This window comes from Aspergillus caelatus, assembly GCF_009193585.1.
Source record: "Aspergillus caelatus strain CBS 763.97 unplaced genomic scaffold BDV27scaffold_153, whole genome shotgun sequence".
Taxonomy (NCBI): domain Eukaryota; kingdom Fungi; phylum Ascomycota; class Eurotiomycetes; order Eurotiales; family Aspergillaceae; genus Aspergillus; species Aspergillus caelatus.
Window position 1 is genome coordinate 1 of NW_022475416.1, and position 14461 is coordinate 14461.

The 14461-nt window shown below is 48.3% G+C and overlaps 6 protein-coding genes across 6 annotated transcripts; 4 read left to right on the forward strand and 2 right to left on the reverse strand.

Annotated features, from left to right (window-relative positions):
* The first annotated feature begins 356 nt into the window (after nt 1–356).
* BDV27DRAFT_22440 (pre-mRNA-splicing factor ISY1) lies at nt 357–1428 on the forward strand. The gene is made up of 2 exons (XM_032076056.1): nt 357–450; nt 558–1428. The coding sequence occupies exons 1-2, from the start codon at nt 448–450 to the stop codon at nt 1311–1313; spliced, it is 759 nt and encodes a 252-aa protein (XP_031925139.1). The 5' UTR covers nt 357–447; the 3' UTR covers nt 1314–1428.
* On the reverse strand, nt 1429–2754 carry BDV27DRAFT_22444 (putative GTPase MTG1). Its single transcript, XM_032076057.1, has 2 exons — nt 2365–2754; nt 1429–2290 (listed from the first exon to the last, which is right to left on the reverse strand). Exons 1-2 carry the CDS (start codon nt 2629–2631, stop codon nt 1544–1546), a joined length of 1014 nt encoding a protein of 337 aa, XP_031925140.1. The 5' UTR covers nt 2632–2754; the 3' UTR covers nt 1429–1543.
* Nucleotides 2755–2921: 167 nt separating this feature from the next.
* BDV27DRAFT_132072 (uncharacterized protein) lies at nt 2922–4666 on the forward strand. The gene is made up of 4 exons (XM_032067782.1): nt 2922–3411; nt 3466–3810; nt 3866–4536; nt 4598–4666. The coding sequence occupies exons 1-3, from the start codon at nt 3200–3202 to the stop codon at nt 4056–4058; spliced, it is 750 nt and encodes a 249-aa protein (XP_031925141.1). The 5' UTR covers nt 2922–3199; the 3' UTR covers nt 4059–4536; nt 4598–4666.
* Nucleotides 4667–4984: 318 nt separating this feature from the next.
* On the forward strand, nt 4985–9052 carry BDV27DRAFT_147285 (Alpha/Beta hydrolase protein; the record flags this gene model as incomplete). Its single annotated transcript, XM_032070714.1, has 13 exons — nt 4985–5001; nt 5063–5157; nt 5217–5266; nt 5322–5429; nt 5497–5609; nt 5672–6057; nt 6114–6396; nt 6522–6608; nt 6849–7236; nt 7336–7354; nt 7390–7403; nt 7444–8375; nt 8434–9052. 13 exons carry the CDS (start codon nt 4985–4987, stop codon nt 9050–9052), a joined length of 3111 nt encoding a protein of 1036 aa, XP_031925142.1.
* Nucleotides 9053–9123: 71 nt separating this feature from the next.
* Nucleotides 9124–12282, reverse strand: BDV27DRAFT_132075 (phosphatidylinositol 3-kinase VPS34). Its single transcript, XM_032067783.1, has 2 exons — nt 12076–12282; nt 9124–11989 (listed from the first exon to the last, which is right to left on the reverse strand). The coding sequence occupies exons 1-2, from the start codon at nt 12132–12134 to the stop codon at nt 9340–9342; spliced, it is 2709 nt and encodes a 902-aa protein (XP_031925143.1). The 5' UTR covers nt 12135–12282; the 3' UTR covers nt 9124–9339.
* A 154-nt stretch (nt 12283–12436) lies between these two features.
* Nucleotides 12437–14178, forward strand: BDV27DRAFT_22461 (non-structural maintenance of chromosomes element 4 family protein). The gene is made up of 3 exons (XM_032076058.1): nt 12437–12884; nt 12937–13782; nt 13838–14178. Exons 1-3 carry the CDS (start codon nt 12575–12577, stop codon nt 14020–14022), a joined length of 1341 nt encoding a protein of 446 aa, XP_031925144.1. The 5' UTR covers nt 12437–12574; the 3' UTR covers nt 14023–14178.
* The last annotated feature ends 283 nt before the right edge of the window (nt 14179–14461 follow it).

The following is a 14461-nucleotide window of genomic DNA, read 5'->3' on the forward strand; positions in this document are numbered from 1 at the left end:
AACGGGCAGGGTATACGATACAGTCATCATGCAGAGTCATCATCGGATCTGTGACACTATTAGTATCATAACGATTTCTCTCCTAGCAGTCAACCACTATGGCGTTAGAGTCTCCATAGAATGTATATTTCCGTCGGCATCCCCTAGGGATTACAATGACAGTTTCATCCAGGTAATCTTACAAAAACTTGCAATATAAACAGCGTTTCTTGGTATCTGCCAAGTTCAAGTGTATTCGCCAAAACCAAATATAATTGGCCGATAACGGATAGTTTAGCCGCGCGCCTAAATCACTACCGGCTAGCGCTCGCTTGAACCAAACGTTTCCCGAGCCCACCTAAGCTCGGATCAAGTTACTTTGCCATTGACATGAGGGCATATTTCTTCCACCCCAATCTCGTGTCCCCTCCAGACTTGCATTGAGATCGACTCGCGCAGCTATTCACCATGGTGAGCTTTCTATTCCCCCATAACACCAGCAAGCAAGCCTCAGCCTCTCCCAATATGCGCCCACGTAAAGTTCCACCACCCGCTAATCAAGCTTTGCCCTATACCAGGCGCGAAACAGCGAAAAAGCCCAGTCGATGCTCTTCCGCTTCCGGGCGCAGCAGGCCGCGGATCTCGGAATCATCGACATGGGTCGCACCCGGCGTCCTAAGGCGATCACGTCGGTGGACTCGATCCCCATGTGTGAAAAATGGCGTGGGCAGGTCCTCAAGGAGATTTCGCGCAAGGTGTCCCGCATCCAAGAGCCGAGTTTGAGCGATTATCAGATCCGGGACCTGAACGATGAGATCAACAAGCTGATGCGCGAGAAGTGGATCTGGGAGATGCAGATTCGGAATCTGGGCGGTCCGAATTATATGCGTGGTTCGGGGCGGGTGTATGATGATGAGGGGAGGGAGATTCCCGGTGGTGGGAAGGGTTATCGATATTTTGGACGCGCTAGGGAGCTACCTGGTGTCAAGGAGATGTTTGAGGCTGCGGCTCGACGTGGTCGTAAGCCTGCGGAAGAGGAGGGGGAAGAGAGTCGCGGTCGCGGTGGGGATATCGCGACGAGGAAGGTCGATGCGAACTATTTCGGCTATGGGCTGGATGAAGAAGATGGGACGCTGTTAGCCTATGAGAAGCAGAAGGAGAAGGAGGCCGTTGAGCGTCTGCGTGGGAAGAAGGAAGATGACGTTGAGGACGGATGGGAGCCATTGCCTGGTGACGCTGGTGACGGCGTGGAATGGAGATTGCCGACTCTGGAGGAAGTACAGGAGGAACTTGTTGACCGTCGGAGGAGAAGGCTGTTGGAGAAGATCACTTGAGATGGACGGTGTGCATGGACTGGTGTACGGGCGTCCTCAACGTTTTTCTGTTCAAACTTTCTATTTCATACGGCGTCATGGGTGTCATTTCACATTGTGTTTATCATACGCGTATATGCTCCACTTTCGGATCCCTGGCTTTCCTTTCACGCATTTGAGGAAAAGCAAAAAGCTCAACTGATGATACCAACAAGATTCATTCTATTGTACAATGAACATACTTATTCTATTTACAGTTTCTGGGGTTGTTTCCTTGCCATTCTTTCGGCCTTGCGCGCTTGGGACATACTGGTTCCCACTTCATCTTTCGTGCCTTCTTGACGATGACGTTCCTCTGCCTGCAGGTCATCCAGGATGAACTTCCCCAAGCCACCTGCGCGCCATTTTTGGATAAAATGCAATGCCGCAAGGTCAGTGTTCGGGATACCACCCTTAGCAAGGAGTCCAGTATGACGGGCGAAATCGTTTAGAAGAGGCATAATTTCATTTGTTGGCGGGGACCAACGCTCATATACTTGGGTATCATGCAAATTTATATGGTATAACAGATAGTCTGCTAATGTGACGGGGGAGATCACAGAATCCTTGACGCAACCACAGAGTGCCAGCTTCAGCATCTTTTCTGCATCTGGAACGTATGGCATGAAGACACCGGGCGTGTCCAGCACGTAAACATGAGAGCCGTTCTCTCTCTCGATGATCTTGACGGGAGTTCCGATTTTCCTCGTAATGCCGGGCTGGCCGCCTGTCTGCACAGCCTTGGCTTTGCGCACACCCTGATTTCGCAGGTTATTGATCAACGTCGATTTTCCGACGTTTGGCATACCGACAACCATAACCCGACAGCCCACGAGTTTGTCGGGTCCTTCAGCATCATTTCGTAAATGCTTCAAAATAGAACTCACATCCGGTCGGGACGAGGAACTAACAAAGAACACAGCGCTATTTTTATCGAAATTCTGGACTCTTTTCTCGGCCTATATGAAGGAACGGCAGTATAAGTATAACTCTATGTAGCTCAAACCTGGACCATTTGGAATTTTAACTTTACCTGTTGTTGGGCTGGTGACCCCGATTCTGCACCTAAATCCCTCTTTGTATATACTATTAATCGTCTGGTTTTCCCCAAGGCTTCTTCAAACATGGGATTGATAGATGTAACTGGTACTCTATAATCACGACACTCCACGACGTAGTCAATGGAAGAGAGCATATTTTGCATCTTTTTCAAACCTGCCCGGTGGTGGCCCAGGAAATACGACCTTGGGATGGACGTATAACTGGGGAAGGTCTGTCGGGGAATGAATTTGGCTGCCATCCTACAATAATCTAATAGATTTTATTAGCGGTTGGGTGATATGATTGTATACAGGCTCTTCCTTCACACATTGTTGAGGGTCAATTGCGAAATAGAACCGGCGAAAGAAACAAAGACAGTTTGATATCATTCCCGGCAATATGTCTGAAATGAACGGGCGGTGAGGGAGGCGGTACTGTTGCTTTACTATATTTACTTCCTGTAACTTGATTGGCGGCTGAGCTGACTTGAGCAGCATGCCTCAGGTATCTATCAGAGCCTAGAGGGGTATTACTCCGTACTTGGGCCAAGGTGACCATCAAATACACTGAATCCACGTAAGATAGGGTGTTCACCTAGTTATCCGAGGACACTATCCGGAACCATCCAACTGGTCCAGAAGGGTGTGGAGCTGACGTCACTCCACGTTGGCGCTCCACTGAGCTATCACTGCCACAGACCTAGATGGGAAAAAAAGTATATCTAAACGTTGATGTCACTCCATGTTGTCAAACCTTAACATAGATCTCGATACCTTTGTAGTGAAGATTTGCATCGTCAAGTTTTAAAACATCAACTTCTTATCGTAATGTCGGATTTCAAGCTAGCCCACCGAGTTGGGCATCTTATCGTTCAACCCGCTGACCTCCAACATGATCCTCCAGAAAGTTATCTCTTCATTCAGGATGGACTTATCGTGGCATGCGGGGTGCTATACGCTATGTGTTACTTCTTTTGCATGCTCCGAACATACAGAGACAAGACATATCCAGGAGCTAGCTATGGAGGCATACAATACCTGTAAGTCACAAACTATCATAAATGTGTGAGTATGTATTCTAATCGTTGCCCTAGCTGCTTGACCATGGCATATGAGATATACTATGCGTTTACCACAACGTCTACATGGTTCGAGAAGCTCGCTTTCCTAGTTTGGTTCGAATTCGACCTTGGTTTCACAGCAGTCGCAATTCAACACGCCCACAGCCCGAACCAAAGAAAGCGGCTTTACCGGAATATGATTTGCGGCGTTTTAGCTGGTGTATTGTTCCTCCGGTGGTTGGCCAAGGTTTATCCCGATGAACGAGAACAGATCACTGCGTATTGGACCGGCATCATTCTGCAATTTCCCATTGGTTGGCTGTGCCTGTACAGCCTGTGGAAGAACCATGATACAAGCGGCCATTCCCTTGAAATGTGGTACGTACCCTTCCTGAACATGGCAACGCAAGAGATCTTTCGCTGAGTGATTAAGGATTACTCGATATCTTGGATGCTTCACGGCGTATGGCGTCTTTTTCTGGCGCTATCTAAATGTCCCCCAAAACTGGGCGTATGTGGGGTCAGCTTGGAGTATTTGGACTATTATATTGACTCTCATTCCGGAGACCCTTTACCCATTCGTCTATGTCTGGGTCTTCAACACAAGAAAGGCCAAGCCGGAGTAAGGATCTGCTATACCTTGATGTTGCTCGTATTTTATGCGTGAAATGTAACATCAGCCTCAAGAGTATATAATTCCGACTCCATACAGAGAACCGATCTCATGATATATGTATATAGAATGGTTCGGTGTAACCTCGGTGCATATTTTGACTCGTAACTAAAGTCAATATTGTGGTGCTTTTCTCTATCCAATCTTCAAAATGACACATCCATGATTCGACAAATTGCCAGAACTTTTAGTATGCGGGTTAACCATCTGTAACAACTCTCAAGAGCAACCTTAGCAGTTATGTAGGACTAAGGAGTCTAGGTTGTCTAAAATCTTTGCTTGCCGGAGTAGATACTGTGTACTTCTTATGCTGTGCCTTTTGCGTGATGGTTCATCGGCGACAGCTGCAAGGCATAAAATTTATGCAAATATGGTTGAGACACTTTTTTCATTAACAAGAGAAGAAAAGTACAAGTGCTGTTCGGAAAAAGGTCGTTACCTAGGCTGAAGTTACTGAGACCGCTCGGAAAGCGTTTTTAGTAACGGATTCAGGAAAATACCTCGGCTCATTCTTTACCCTGACTTGACATCAATCCCTACTAACCCCTATTGGTACCATTGGGCACTCTAGGAGTAGGGTTAATTCCTCCGCACCCAGGAATACAATCTTGGTCCGCAGTCACTCGATTTAAATTATCATCTGAGAGTCAGTCACGGAGCTGATCTCGGAGATATTCACATCACTAATCATGATATCTACAGTGATGATCCACTTCGTCGCAGTGCCCCACTTTAACAGATCACATAAGATCACATAAACATAATTCACTGCAAAGACAGAAGATTTAGATCATAGTAGATCCACTCTTGAAACGATGACCGTTGTGCAAATGATGGGTACCTTCCCATGGAGCCCGCGGAGGCGGATCCTACTACTTAATGCAGCTCAACCCCTCGCGGGCCATTGCTGATTATTACACGATATACTTCATCCAGTGTGTTATCCCTCGATCGCAGCAACATGTCTTCCTCTACTGCACTTGACAAAATCAACGTTGTCAACGACCCTCGGGTCCGTCGCTGCTCTGCCGCCATCAATGGCAAGACATATGGTGTGACCTTTTGCTTCCCCCGACGTCCGGAGAAGGTCTCACTAACTTGATTTGGATAGGATATCTCCTCGCCGAGCCTGAGGGCGGCTTTACTCGCACGGTCTTCTTGGTATGTCGTTGAATCCAACCAATGGGGCCACTGGTAGCTAACTCGTGCAAAACAGATTCACGGTTTCCCAGACTTGTCCATGGGATGGAGATACCAGATTCCTGTCTTTCTCAACCTTGGCTTCCGCGTTGTTGCTGTTGACTGTATTGGATATGGACGATCTGTAAGCCTCAGATAACTAGATGTGCTGTATGATTGGTTCTGAGCTCGTGCTGATCTCATTCGTCTAGGATGCACCAACTGGGTCTCTCGACGCCTATTCCTACAAGTCGCATGCCGACGATTTGGCCGAACTTGGAAAGCAACTCGGCTGCGAGAATATCGTTCTCGCCGGTCATGACTGGTATGTCCTCATTTCCTCCGGGATTAATTCTTGATGAGAACACATCTAATCCTCCGAGTAAGGGGCTCGGTGATTGCCTCCCGTTTTGCTCTCTACCACCCTTCTTTCATTTCCCATCTCATTCTCTTCGTTGTCCCATATCTCCCTCCCTCGCCGAAATATATTGATACGGCAGATCTCGCCAAGATCGTCCCCACTGTTGGGTACCAACTGCAATTCGGCAGCGCAGAAGGTGTGGTTGAGTCCCATACTCAAGACAAGGAAGGTATCCGTGCTTTCCTCAATGGCCTGTACGGTGGGGCCACTCCTGAAGGCAAATTTGCCATGGACTCAACCCGCGGTTTTGACTTCGAGGTGGCCACCAAGCTGGGTCATACGAGATTGCTCAGTGAGGAAGAACTGAAGTATTACGTGGAGGAGTACTCGAGAAATGGACTCCAAGGACCTTGTATGAACATTCCCTCTCATCCTATAAAGAACAGAAAAAAACTAATGAGCTTGTAGGCAACTACTACCGTATTCGCCAACAGAGCTGGACGAATGAGCAGTCCCTCCTGGCCCAGGGTAAAGAGGCGATCTCAATCAAGTGCCCTGTGCTTTACGTTCATGCGCTTGCTGACCTTGTGGTCAACTCTGAGATGCCCAAAGCCATGGTACCATTCGTGCCAAATCTCACTGTGAAAGAAGTCGAGGCAGGGCATTGGGCTCTGTGGCAGAAGCCAGCGGAGGTTAATGCCTTTGTGACGGAGTGGCTGCAGCAGCAGGGACTTGTTGGCTCGGCTAAGCTGTAAGGTGGTTGATGTTTTTAATTTTAATTTTCTTTTTTTTAGTTCTGGCTATGTTACCTTTCTTTTATGGACTATACTATATCCGCTAGTATTTTCTGTTAGAAGCAGAAGGACAGTGTATTAGCGATATAGGTGTTACGAATATGAATTCTGGTTTTTCTTGGCATGAAGTCAATTTTAGTCGACAAGAAATCACCCCTCATTGGCTTACGTATCGATTTATACAGCTACTATAAATCTCAAGTTCAACGTCACTGTTTCCCCCCCCCCCCCCAACTAACTCTCTATCAAGTCTCGATATTAACAACAGAAGCAAGTCGCTCGATAATATACTTGATGAACTCTACTGGGAATGCGATAACCAAATCTTGTATTCAGTGTCGAATCAATAAATGTCCCTAATCTCAGCCTTTCGACCCCGCTCTATTCGAACCTCTTCCCTTCGCCACAGGCCCCCAAGACGGCGGGATGAGCGAGAACAAAGTGACATTCATGACGCCGTGGTTGAGGAAAGTGACGATGCGCATTCCATTATAACCCCTTCAAAGCATACTCCAAAGGCGTTTCGAGTCTTACGGGGCTCTGTATCAGCTGGTGGGCCTCTGCGTCCTTTTCGATTGGTGAAGCAGGATATCGCCAACCTGCGCCGGCGATATGTTTCGGACTGGACTATATTCAACCAATTGATCTTCGCTAGCGCGGTATATGTATTCTTTACTAACCTCCTCCCGGGGATCACTTTTGCCAGTGATTTGTATGTCTTGACGGGCAAGACATGGGGAACGATTGAGGTTGTGTTTAGTACCGGACTCTGTGGTATTATTTTCTCTTTGTATGCTGTCCGGAAGGATCCCGAATATTGCCCAGGCTAATCGATTCCAGATTCTCTATTCAACCTCTGACAATCCTTGGTGTTACCGGTCCTTTCTCTGTACTAGCGGAGAATATCTATGCATTGTGTGATGAAGTTTTCAAGGTAATTCCTTGCAAAGCAAATCCGCCACTTGTATATCAATCACCTCAACAGTATTTGATAACAATAACAGGTGCCTTTCCTCCCTTTCATGGCATGGTCCTTGATTCATGCAGCCTGGCTGCATTATATATTAGCCATAATCAATGCTCACGACTGGACTATGCGCTACGTGACAACATTCGCCACAGAAATCTTCTCTCTCTTGAACAGCATTATCTATTTCCACAAGGCCATCCAGGAGCTTGAAAGAGCACACGACACTCTCTCATTCGCCGCTTTTCTATACGCGGTAATCGGCGCCGTCGGAACTATGCTCCTCGCCATCTTTCTTTCCACAGCCGAGAGTTGGAAGCCTTTATTCCATCGCTACATCCGAATGGGGCTCACAGAGTACGCCGCCGCCATATCCATCATCGTCTTCATCGCCATGCCCCATATCGGCGAATTGGCACACCTTGACAAGATGACTCTTCCCGTCAGTAGCTCCTTCAAGCCTACATCACCAGACCGTGATAAGTTTTTCGTCGAGTTCTGGACCTTACCCGTCGGATGGGTCTTCGCCGCCATAGTTCCAGGAATCATAATCACTATCCTCTTCTTTTTCGATCACGAAGTAAGCTCCATCATATGCACAATCGACAGATACGGCACCAGCAAACCCGGCGGCTTCGCATGGGACATCATCCTTCTGGGCACAACAACCGCCATCTGCGGAATCCTGGGCATCCCACCCGCCAACGGTCTCTTGCCCCAGGCTCCCCTGCACTCCGAATCACTAATGCATTCGGAGCGAGAACAGCGCACCGTCGTGACAGATGGCGAAGAGAAAGTTGAGACGCACGAAGTTAAGCGCGTTTACGAACAGCGCTGGTCCCCTTTCTTACACGCAGGGGCTATCCTTCTTTTCGTCAGTCCACCTTTCATGAAAGTCCTCGGCTTAACGCCGACGAGTGTTCTCGCCGGTTTATTCATGTTTATGGGTGAGCAGAGCTTATCGGTCAAGTAAGTACAGACTCTCAACTCATTGTTATGGGGAGGAATATAGCTCACCCAAGCATAGTCCTATATTATACCGAACCTTTTACCTTCTTACTCCTCCATCTGAACTTCCTTCTTTACCATCTTCACTTGCGAAGAAACCAGGGGTTCTGGATCTTAATGATAGTAGCACTCCACCACGCCCCTCTTATATCCCCATCCACCTATATACTATCCTACAGATCGTCATCACAGTGGCTATCTTCATCGTCACCCTGACGCGAGGTGCTCCCGCCTTCCCCGTTTTGATCGTTGCTCTTGTTCCCTTCCGCCTGCTAGTAATGAAACGCTGGTGGCCGCGCGAGGCCCTCCGCTTCGTCGATGCCTGGGCTTGTAGAGAAGGCACTCCTGAGGACGATGAAGATGCAGAGGCAAAGAAAGATGAGCTTAGCGGTGATGATATCACCGGTCGTGCCGGTCTGGGTACCGAGGCACTTGAAATCTTTTCCTCACAGTTAGATGAGTCCAGACGTAGGCCATCTGGGACGCATCCTGGGACGCCAGCTGTGATATCTAGATCTACGTCTCATCCTGATGAGGTTGATATTGCGGATAGGAGTGACTCTGGACAGGAGTGGGTGGAACTTGAGTATCGGACGCGACAAGACGAGGAATTGGGTCGGTCGATCAAGGGGTGTTGATGATGTCGTTTCACTGGTTCGTTGAATGATTAATGGTGGGAACGGACAGAGTTCAGTCATTTGAATTTTCTATCATAGATCTATATATAGTTATGTTGACAAAACAATATTATCCCAAGTCGACCAGGGTATCGCCTGTAGACAAGACCTGCGCCAATCCCATTCCTTGACTCCTAATCATAACCAATACACAAAGAATAGCGCCAATGCCTGTATCAGTAGCCCAAAGTCGAACAAAGCGGCAAAAAAGAATCTCCTTCGATTCCTCGCCAATTATCGATAATACATCATGCTCTCCAACCCTGAACAAATTCGTGAAGACGATCAATAACCACACCGAATATAGCATTTACGCTGTCACCGATGAGTTGCTCGAAATGACGAATAGCCTCCTCTTCTGTCATCTCCAGATGAAACCTCTCTTTGACCTTGAGTACCGCCTTATCCGGCTCAACGCGGATATCGGGGATATTGGCGTCGACCATCAGACTGAACAAGTTGAGGATAAGGCTTGCCGACTTGCGCAGCGTGGTGTACGCGGTGAAGCAATATTGCTTGAATTGAAGGTAATGGGGAGATGTGGTGCCGCCCATTCCTTCGACCATTTCTTTGCAGAGCTTCATCATTGGAGCGAATGGTTTGGGGTCTCGGCCGAGGATGAAACCGAAGTCGGCGTGGAAGAAATGGCCATCTGGGGCGAGGAGAAGGTTCTCAAGGTGCCTGTCGCCGACACCGAGGAGGTATGTAATGACGCAGTATCCGGCACAGGATTTAATGTAGGTATCCATTGTCTCCTTTCGGACACCGAGTGGTTCGCTCTCATCAGGGTTGTTTGCTTGGAGATATGCAAGGACTGACCTGTGCTTGGCTGAAATTGCAGATAAGGATGCCGATGGAATGAACTGAACGGCGCCTGCCGTAGCATTGGTCGCGAGAATTCGATAGGGGGTCAGCTTAAGATCCAAATTCTCCTTCTGTAGGAGACGGTCCATCAGAATGATTATTTGTATAACGAGCTGGTCTTGACGGAGATCATCACCGACTTTGAACAGGATTGGATACTTCTGCCCTTCCGATGTCTTGAAGGTGATGAGTAGAGGAGACAGGGTTGATTTGAAGACGTTGGAATCGTCCGGGAAACAGCCCGTGACTGATATCTCTGGATCTATGGGCAGCGGCAATGGAGGCTCGATGTGCACAAGCTCATTTTTAGGGTCTTTCAGGTACTTTTTGAGCTTCTCAATCTTCAGTGGCCGGCTATCTCGCGAAAATCTGAGATCCTTGGCGATCTTTGAGAGCACGGCAACCAGTTCACCCTGGCGTAACAGCGTTTTCCGATGCTCGGGATGCACTTGTTCCAAATCGGCCATGAAATAGTACTCTACCCGAGCAAAGAGTCTGCGCTGCGCGGATAGGGTCCCAGGGCTAGTATCATCACATTCAACCATTAGATACCAGTGGAAATAACTTCCGAGCTTGAAATTATTTGCAGCGCGAGTGATCAGGAAATTAGCCAGCGACGAATCATGGGCAGCATCTTCAGTGTCATTGTTGGAATTTTCCTCATATTTTAGCGCCTGTACTAGCTGGAGGAGGTAAAGGAGAAGCTCCTCATCGTCGGCCTTCCGAAGCCTTTCAACTGCATAGGAACGGACTGCCGGGTTATCGAACGTTGGTCCAAGGAGCTCCAAAGCATCATCGACATCAATTTCGGTCCATTTAGGAAGAATTTCCACTGCTTGATGTGATTCACCGGCATCGCGCCAGTTCACCGACTTAACAAATTTAGTCAACGCTCGCTTCTCACGAGTTAGATAGTATCTGAAGCGCCAAACAAGGTCCTTCTCCTCAGCAGTGAGGTCTTGCGTTGGCTCGTACGACAGTATGGCGTTTAATTCATCCCGGATCTTTGGATTTGGTTTCAGGTCTCTGTCCATTATGCCGGTACGGTGACTACGAATGAGTCTTCTGTGTTTGTCCTCACATGGATTACCTGTCTGGCCAACTTCAGGGTCGTATATTCTGATCACACCCTCTCCATCAGCACCTTCGATTCCGGGACCAAAGCGAACCTCCGGTGCAGGTTTCAGCGCAGAACTAGGATTCGCAGGTGCATTCTGGGGGTACGAAGAGACCGGGGGTGGAGGATACTCGTGATCAGACCAGACGACGGGGTGGTCAAAGCGTGGAAGTTCGACGTAGAGAGTAAAGTTCTCATCATCCAAATTACCTTCATCCGAATCATCTCCATCAGCCCCATATTTCTCCCGGTGTTTCTGCTTCGTCGATTTTAGGAGGATGGCCCGCTTCCTTGCGGATTCTTCGGCATGAAGTTTCAGTTTCTCCAGCTGGCGAAAGACCATCTGGTCCATCCAATCGATCCGTGGTATTTCCCCCATTTCATGCTTCTTGATCAGCACCTCTACTCGTTCCAACTCTATCTCCTCGGGAGAAGGGCCTAGCGAATCGGGTGTATTGACCCTCCGTCGCTTCGTTGATGGGACAGAAGGGGTAGTTGTCGAAGAGAATCCATCGGCAGCTTTGTGGCGATATACTTTGCACTTCTGCCTCCCCATCTTCAATTTACCCTCTTCATCAAACAGGGATATTGTTGTCCCTCCGAATGGGACGTAATGGCCTTGCGCACCTTCGCCGCCAAATGGGGACAAGTCCCAAATGGTTATCGCAAGCTGGCATTTGTATGGGGCATCCTTGAGTGACATAGGCATCTGTAGCCATTCATTCCAAGCGCGGACCGATTTGAACGTCCTATATGAGGTTTGCAAAGGTACCCCCAGCGGTTTCGAGTCTGACCATAATTGCACTGTGACGAATAGATCGGATGTGGGGTTCTGCACGGAACCGAGGTGTCGCAATTCCGGGCGCTTGAGGAGTACAGAAAAGGGGATCTCTTTTTGCTTCCCTTCCAAGGAGCCACTGCCGAGTAATTAGTTGATTCGGAACCCAACATCTGCCATTAAGAGCAACCCAAGGTCCTGTTTGGCGTTTGCGGCGTCTCTTACATTTTGATTTGAATCGGGAAGTCCACCTGGGTGGAGACAGCGAATGTAAAGGCCTCCATGTTGATTCGGCGATTCCGAATCTGCCCTCATTGACTCTTGGAGTCCTTCATGACATGTATCTCTGTGAAAGGAGGACAAAAGAGCTCCGTCCGGGGAGAGATGGCAATGCGGCCTGTTGATTGGCCAAGATTCATGAGCAACTTATCGGATGACGCGGGGTCAGCTGATTTCACGTGATATCATTCGCAACGCGTTTGGCGCGCGGGCGGTGTTGAAAAAGTAATAATGATTGACAGATGAGAGGAATTGTTGGTGAGGCCACTACGGAGTACTATTAGCGGTCTAATTGCCTCATGTCTTTCTTACCTAAGTGACATCGGTGCCCTAATTAGTTTTCCTAGTGTATTATATCTTTGTCTCACTGGCCTGTCATTGTTTCGGCCCAACCCCTGTCGCGTCTTGTGTTTAACGTACTTTCGTCGAAGTCCCGCCACAAAGCATGGCACGCATTACACACAGCCGTAGGCCTCCAAGTCAATCTTCATCACCAGAGCCTTCATCCGATAAGGAAAACCGCCAAATCTCTGCCCGTGTTGAAAAAAGAAGCCAGGCTCAGACCATGGCCTCTGGCGCCAATGCAAAGCGCCAGCGATTGTCAAATAGAGCGCTCAATATTCAAAGCGGCAGTCAGTCGCAAGTACCAGGATCGCAACAGGATCGCGATAAACAATTTTATGACCCAGATCAGGATGAAAAAGAACGAAGACGGGTTAGGAAGGGACTCAGGGACTTGACGCGGGAGCTACATGGTACAGTCTCACCGCACAGTACTTTATTTTCAATTTCTTAACAATGGTGTAGATTCTAGGAGCGAGTATATGCAACCTGGCAATCATGGCATTCGGGACACCATCCAAAAGGCCAACGAATACTTCCAAGAAGTTAAACAGACTTCAGATGCTACGATCGACTCACGTCTCTTGGTCAGCGCCGCCGACCTCTCGTACAAGAAGACCGCACATTTAGTCTTGGGAGATGCATCTGCAGGTATAGATGTGGACGAATTTGTCTCTAAATGCATATCCTTTATGCGCAGGGCTCCAGAAGATTCGCAAGCTATGCCGTCGAGTACACAGCGTCGTCGTGGTCAGGCCTCAGGCAGAAGCCAAGCGGACCCCAATGATAGCGATGAGGATCAAGGAGATGCGATGAACTGGGACTGGCTTGGACGGTCTGCTTCTTTCCGCCATAATTCACGGCCGTCCATTTCCGGGTTCTTGCTAGGACCGTTGTCGGTACAAAAGCGTACCCGACAAATCACACAGCGAAGGGTTAGAGAGCGTATCGATCCGTCACAAGCAGTGCGACCACAGGAGCTTCGGGAAGAAGACCTTGATCGACAAGAAACGTCCAACCTTACCACCATGTGTACCAGCATCAACAAACTGCTTGCAAGAACGCAGAATGCTGGCCAGGATATGGTAGAGAGACTTCTGTCGCAACTAGAAGAAACTCCCACAGACGAGATGGTGCAAGAAGTGATGGCTCAACACCATGTTGCAGATGATGGTGGTGTTCCCCTGTTTCACTTCTGCATCAACCCGAGGTCGTTCGGACAAAGCGTGGAAAATCTGTTCTACGTCAGCTTTTTGGTCAGGGATGGCACAGTTGGAATTCAGGTAGACAGTCGGCACTTACCAACTCTACGTAGGTCTCCCCTGGGCTTCAGTCATACTTGTTTACCTAACGTTGGTTATCACAGATGCTGCGAAACCGTATGCTCCAAGCGAAGCCCAAAGGAAAGGGGTTCAGAAACACCAGGCTATATTCAGCCTTGACTTTGAAACCTGGCGGGACCTAATCGAGGTGTACGGTATCGAGGAATCCATCATTCCTCACCGCGAAGAAGAGCAACATGAGAACACTGGGCATGGCTGGTATGGCTAGGGGCTGTCTGGCCGCATTGCTCTGCTGACGACAGTCTCTGGAGCCGGGCATTTGAGTTCTTGTTATTCCCTATCTTTCCCTTTTTGATTAATCGTAGATACTTGTGATACCCATCTTGTTCTGCAGGTTGCAAATGAAAAAAACTCATGTTTTCGTAACTTTTCTTATTACTCGTAAAAGAGATCTGCGCACGTGTTTTTAATTGACTTGGAATTACATAATAATTCGTGATTTGAAAAATGTTAACTAACTAGTTACTCCGTAAGGTAGCTTAGCAAAGCAAAATACAATTCAGTCTGTTGGCTTAGAGATGCACAGCGTTCTAGACCGTAGGCCCGGCCAGCATTGCCCGGTCAACATTTAATGTCCATGTGCGGCGTAGGCCAAATCCGTATTGCAGTAGTACTTGATATGTAAACATATCGCTTCAGTCAAGCCT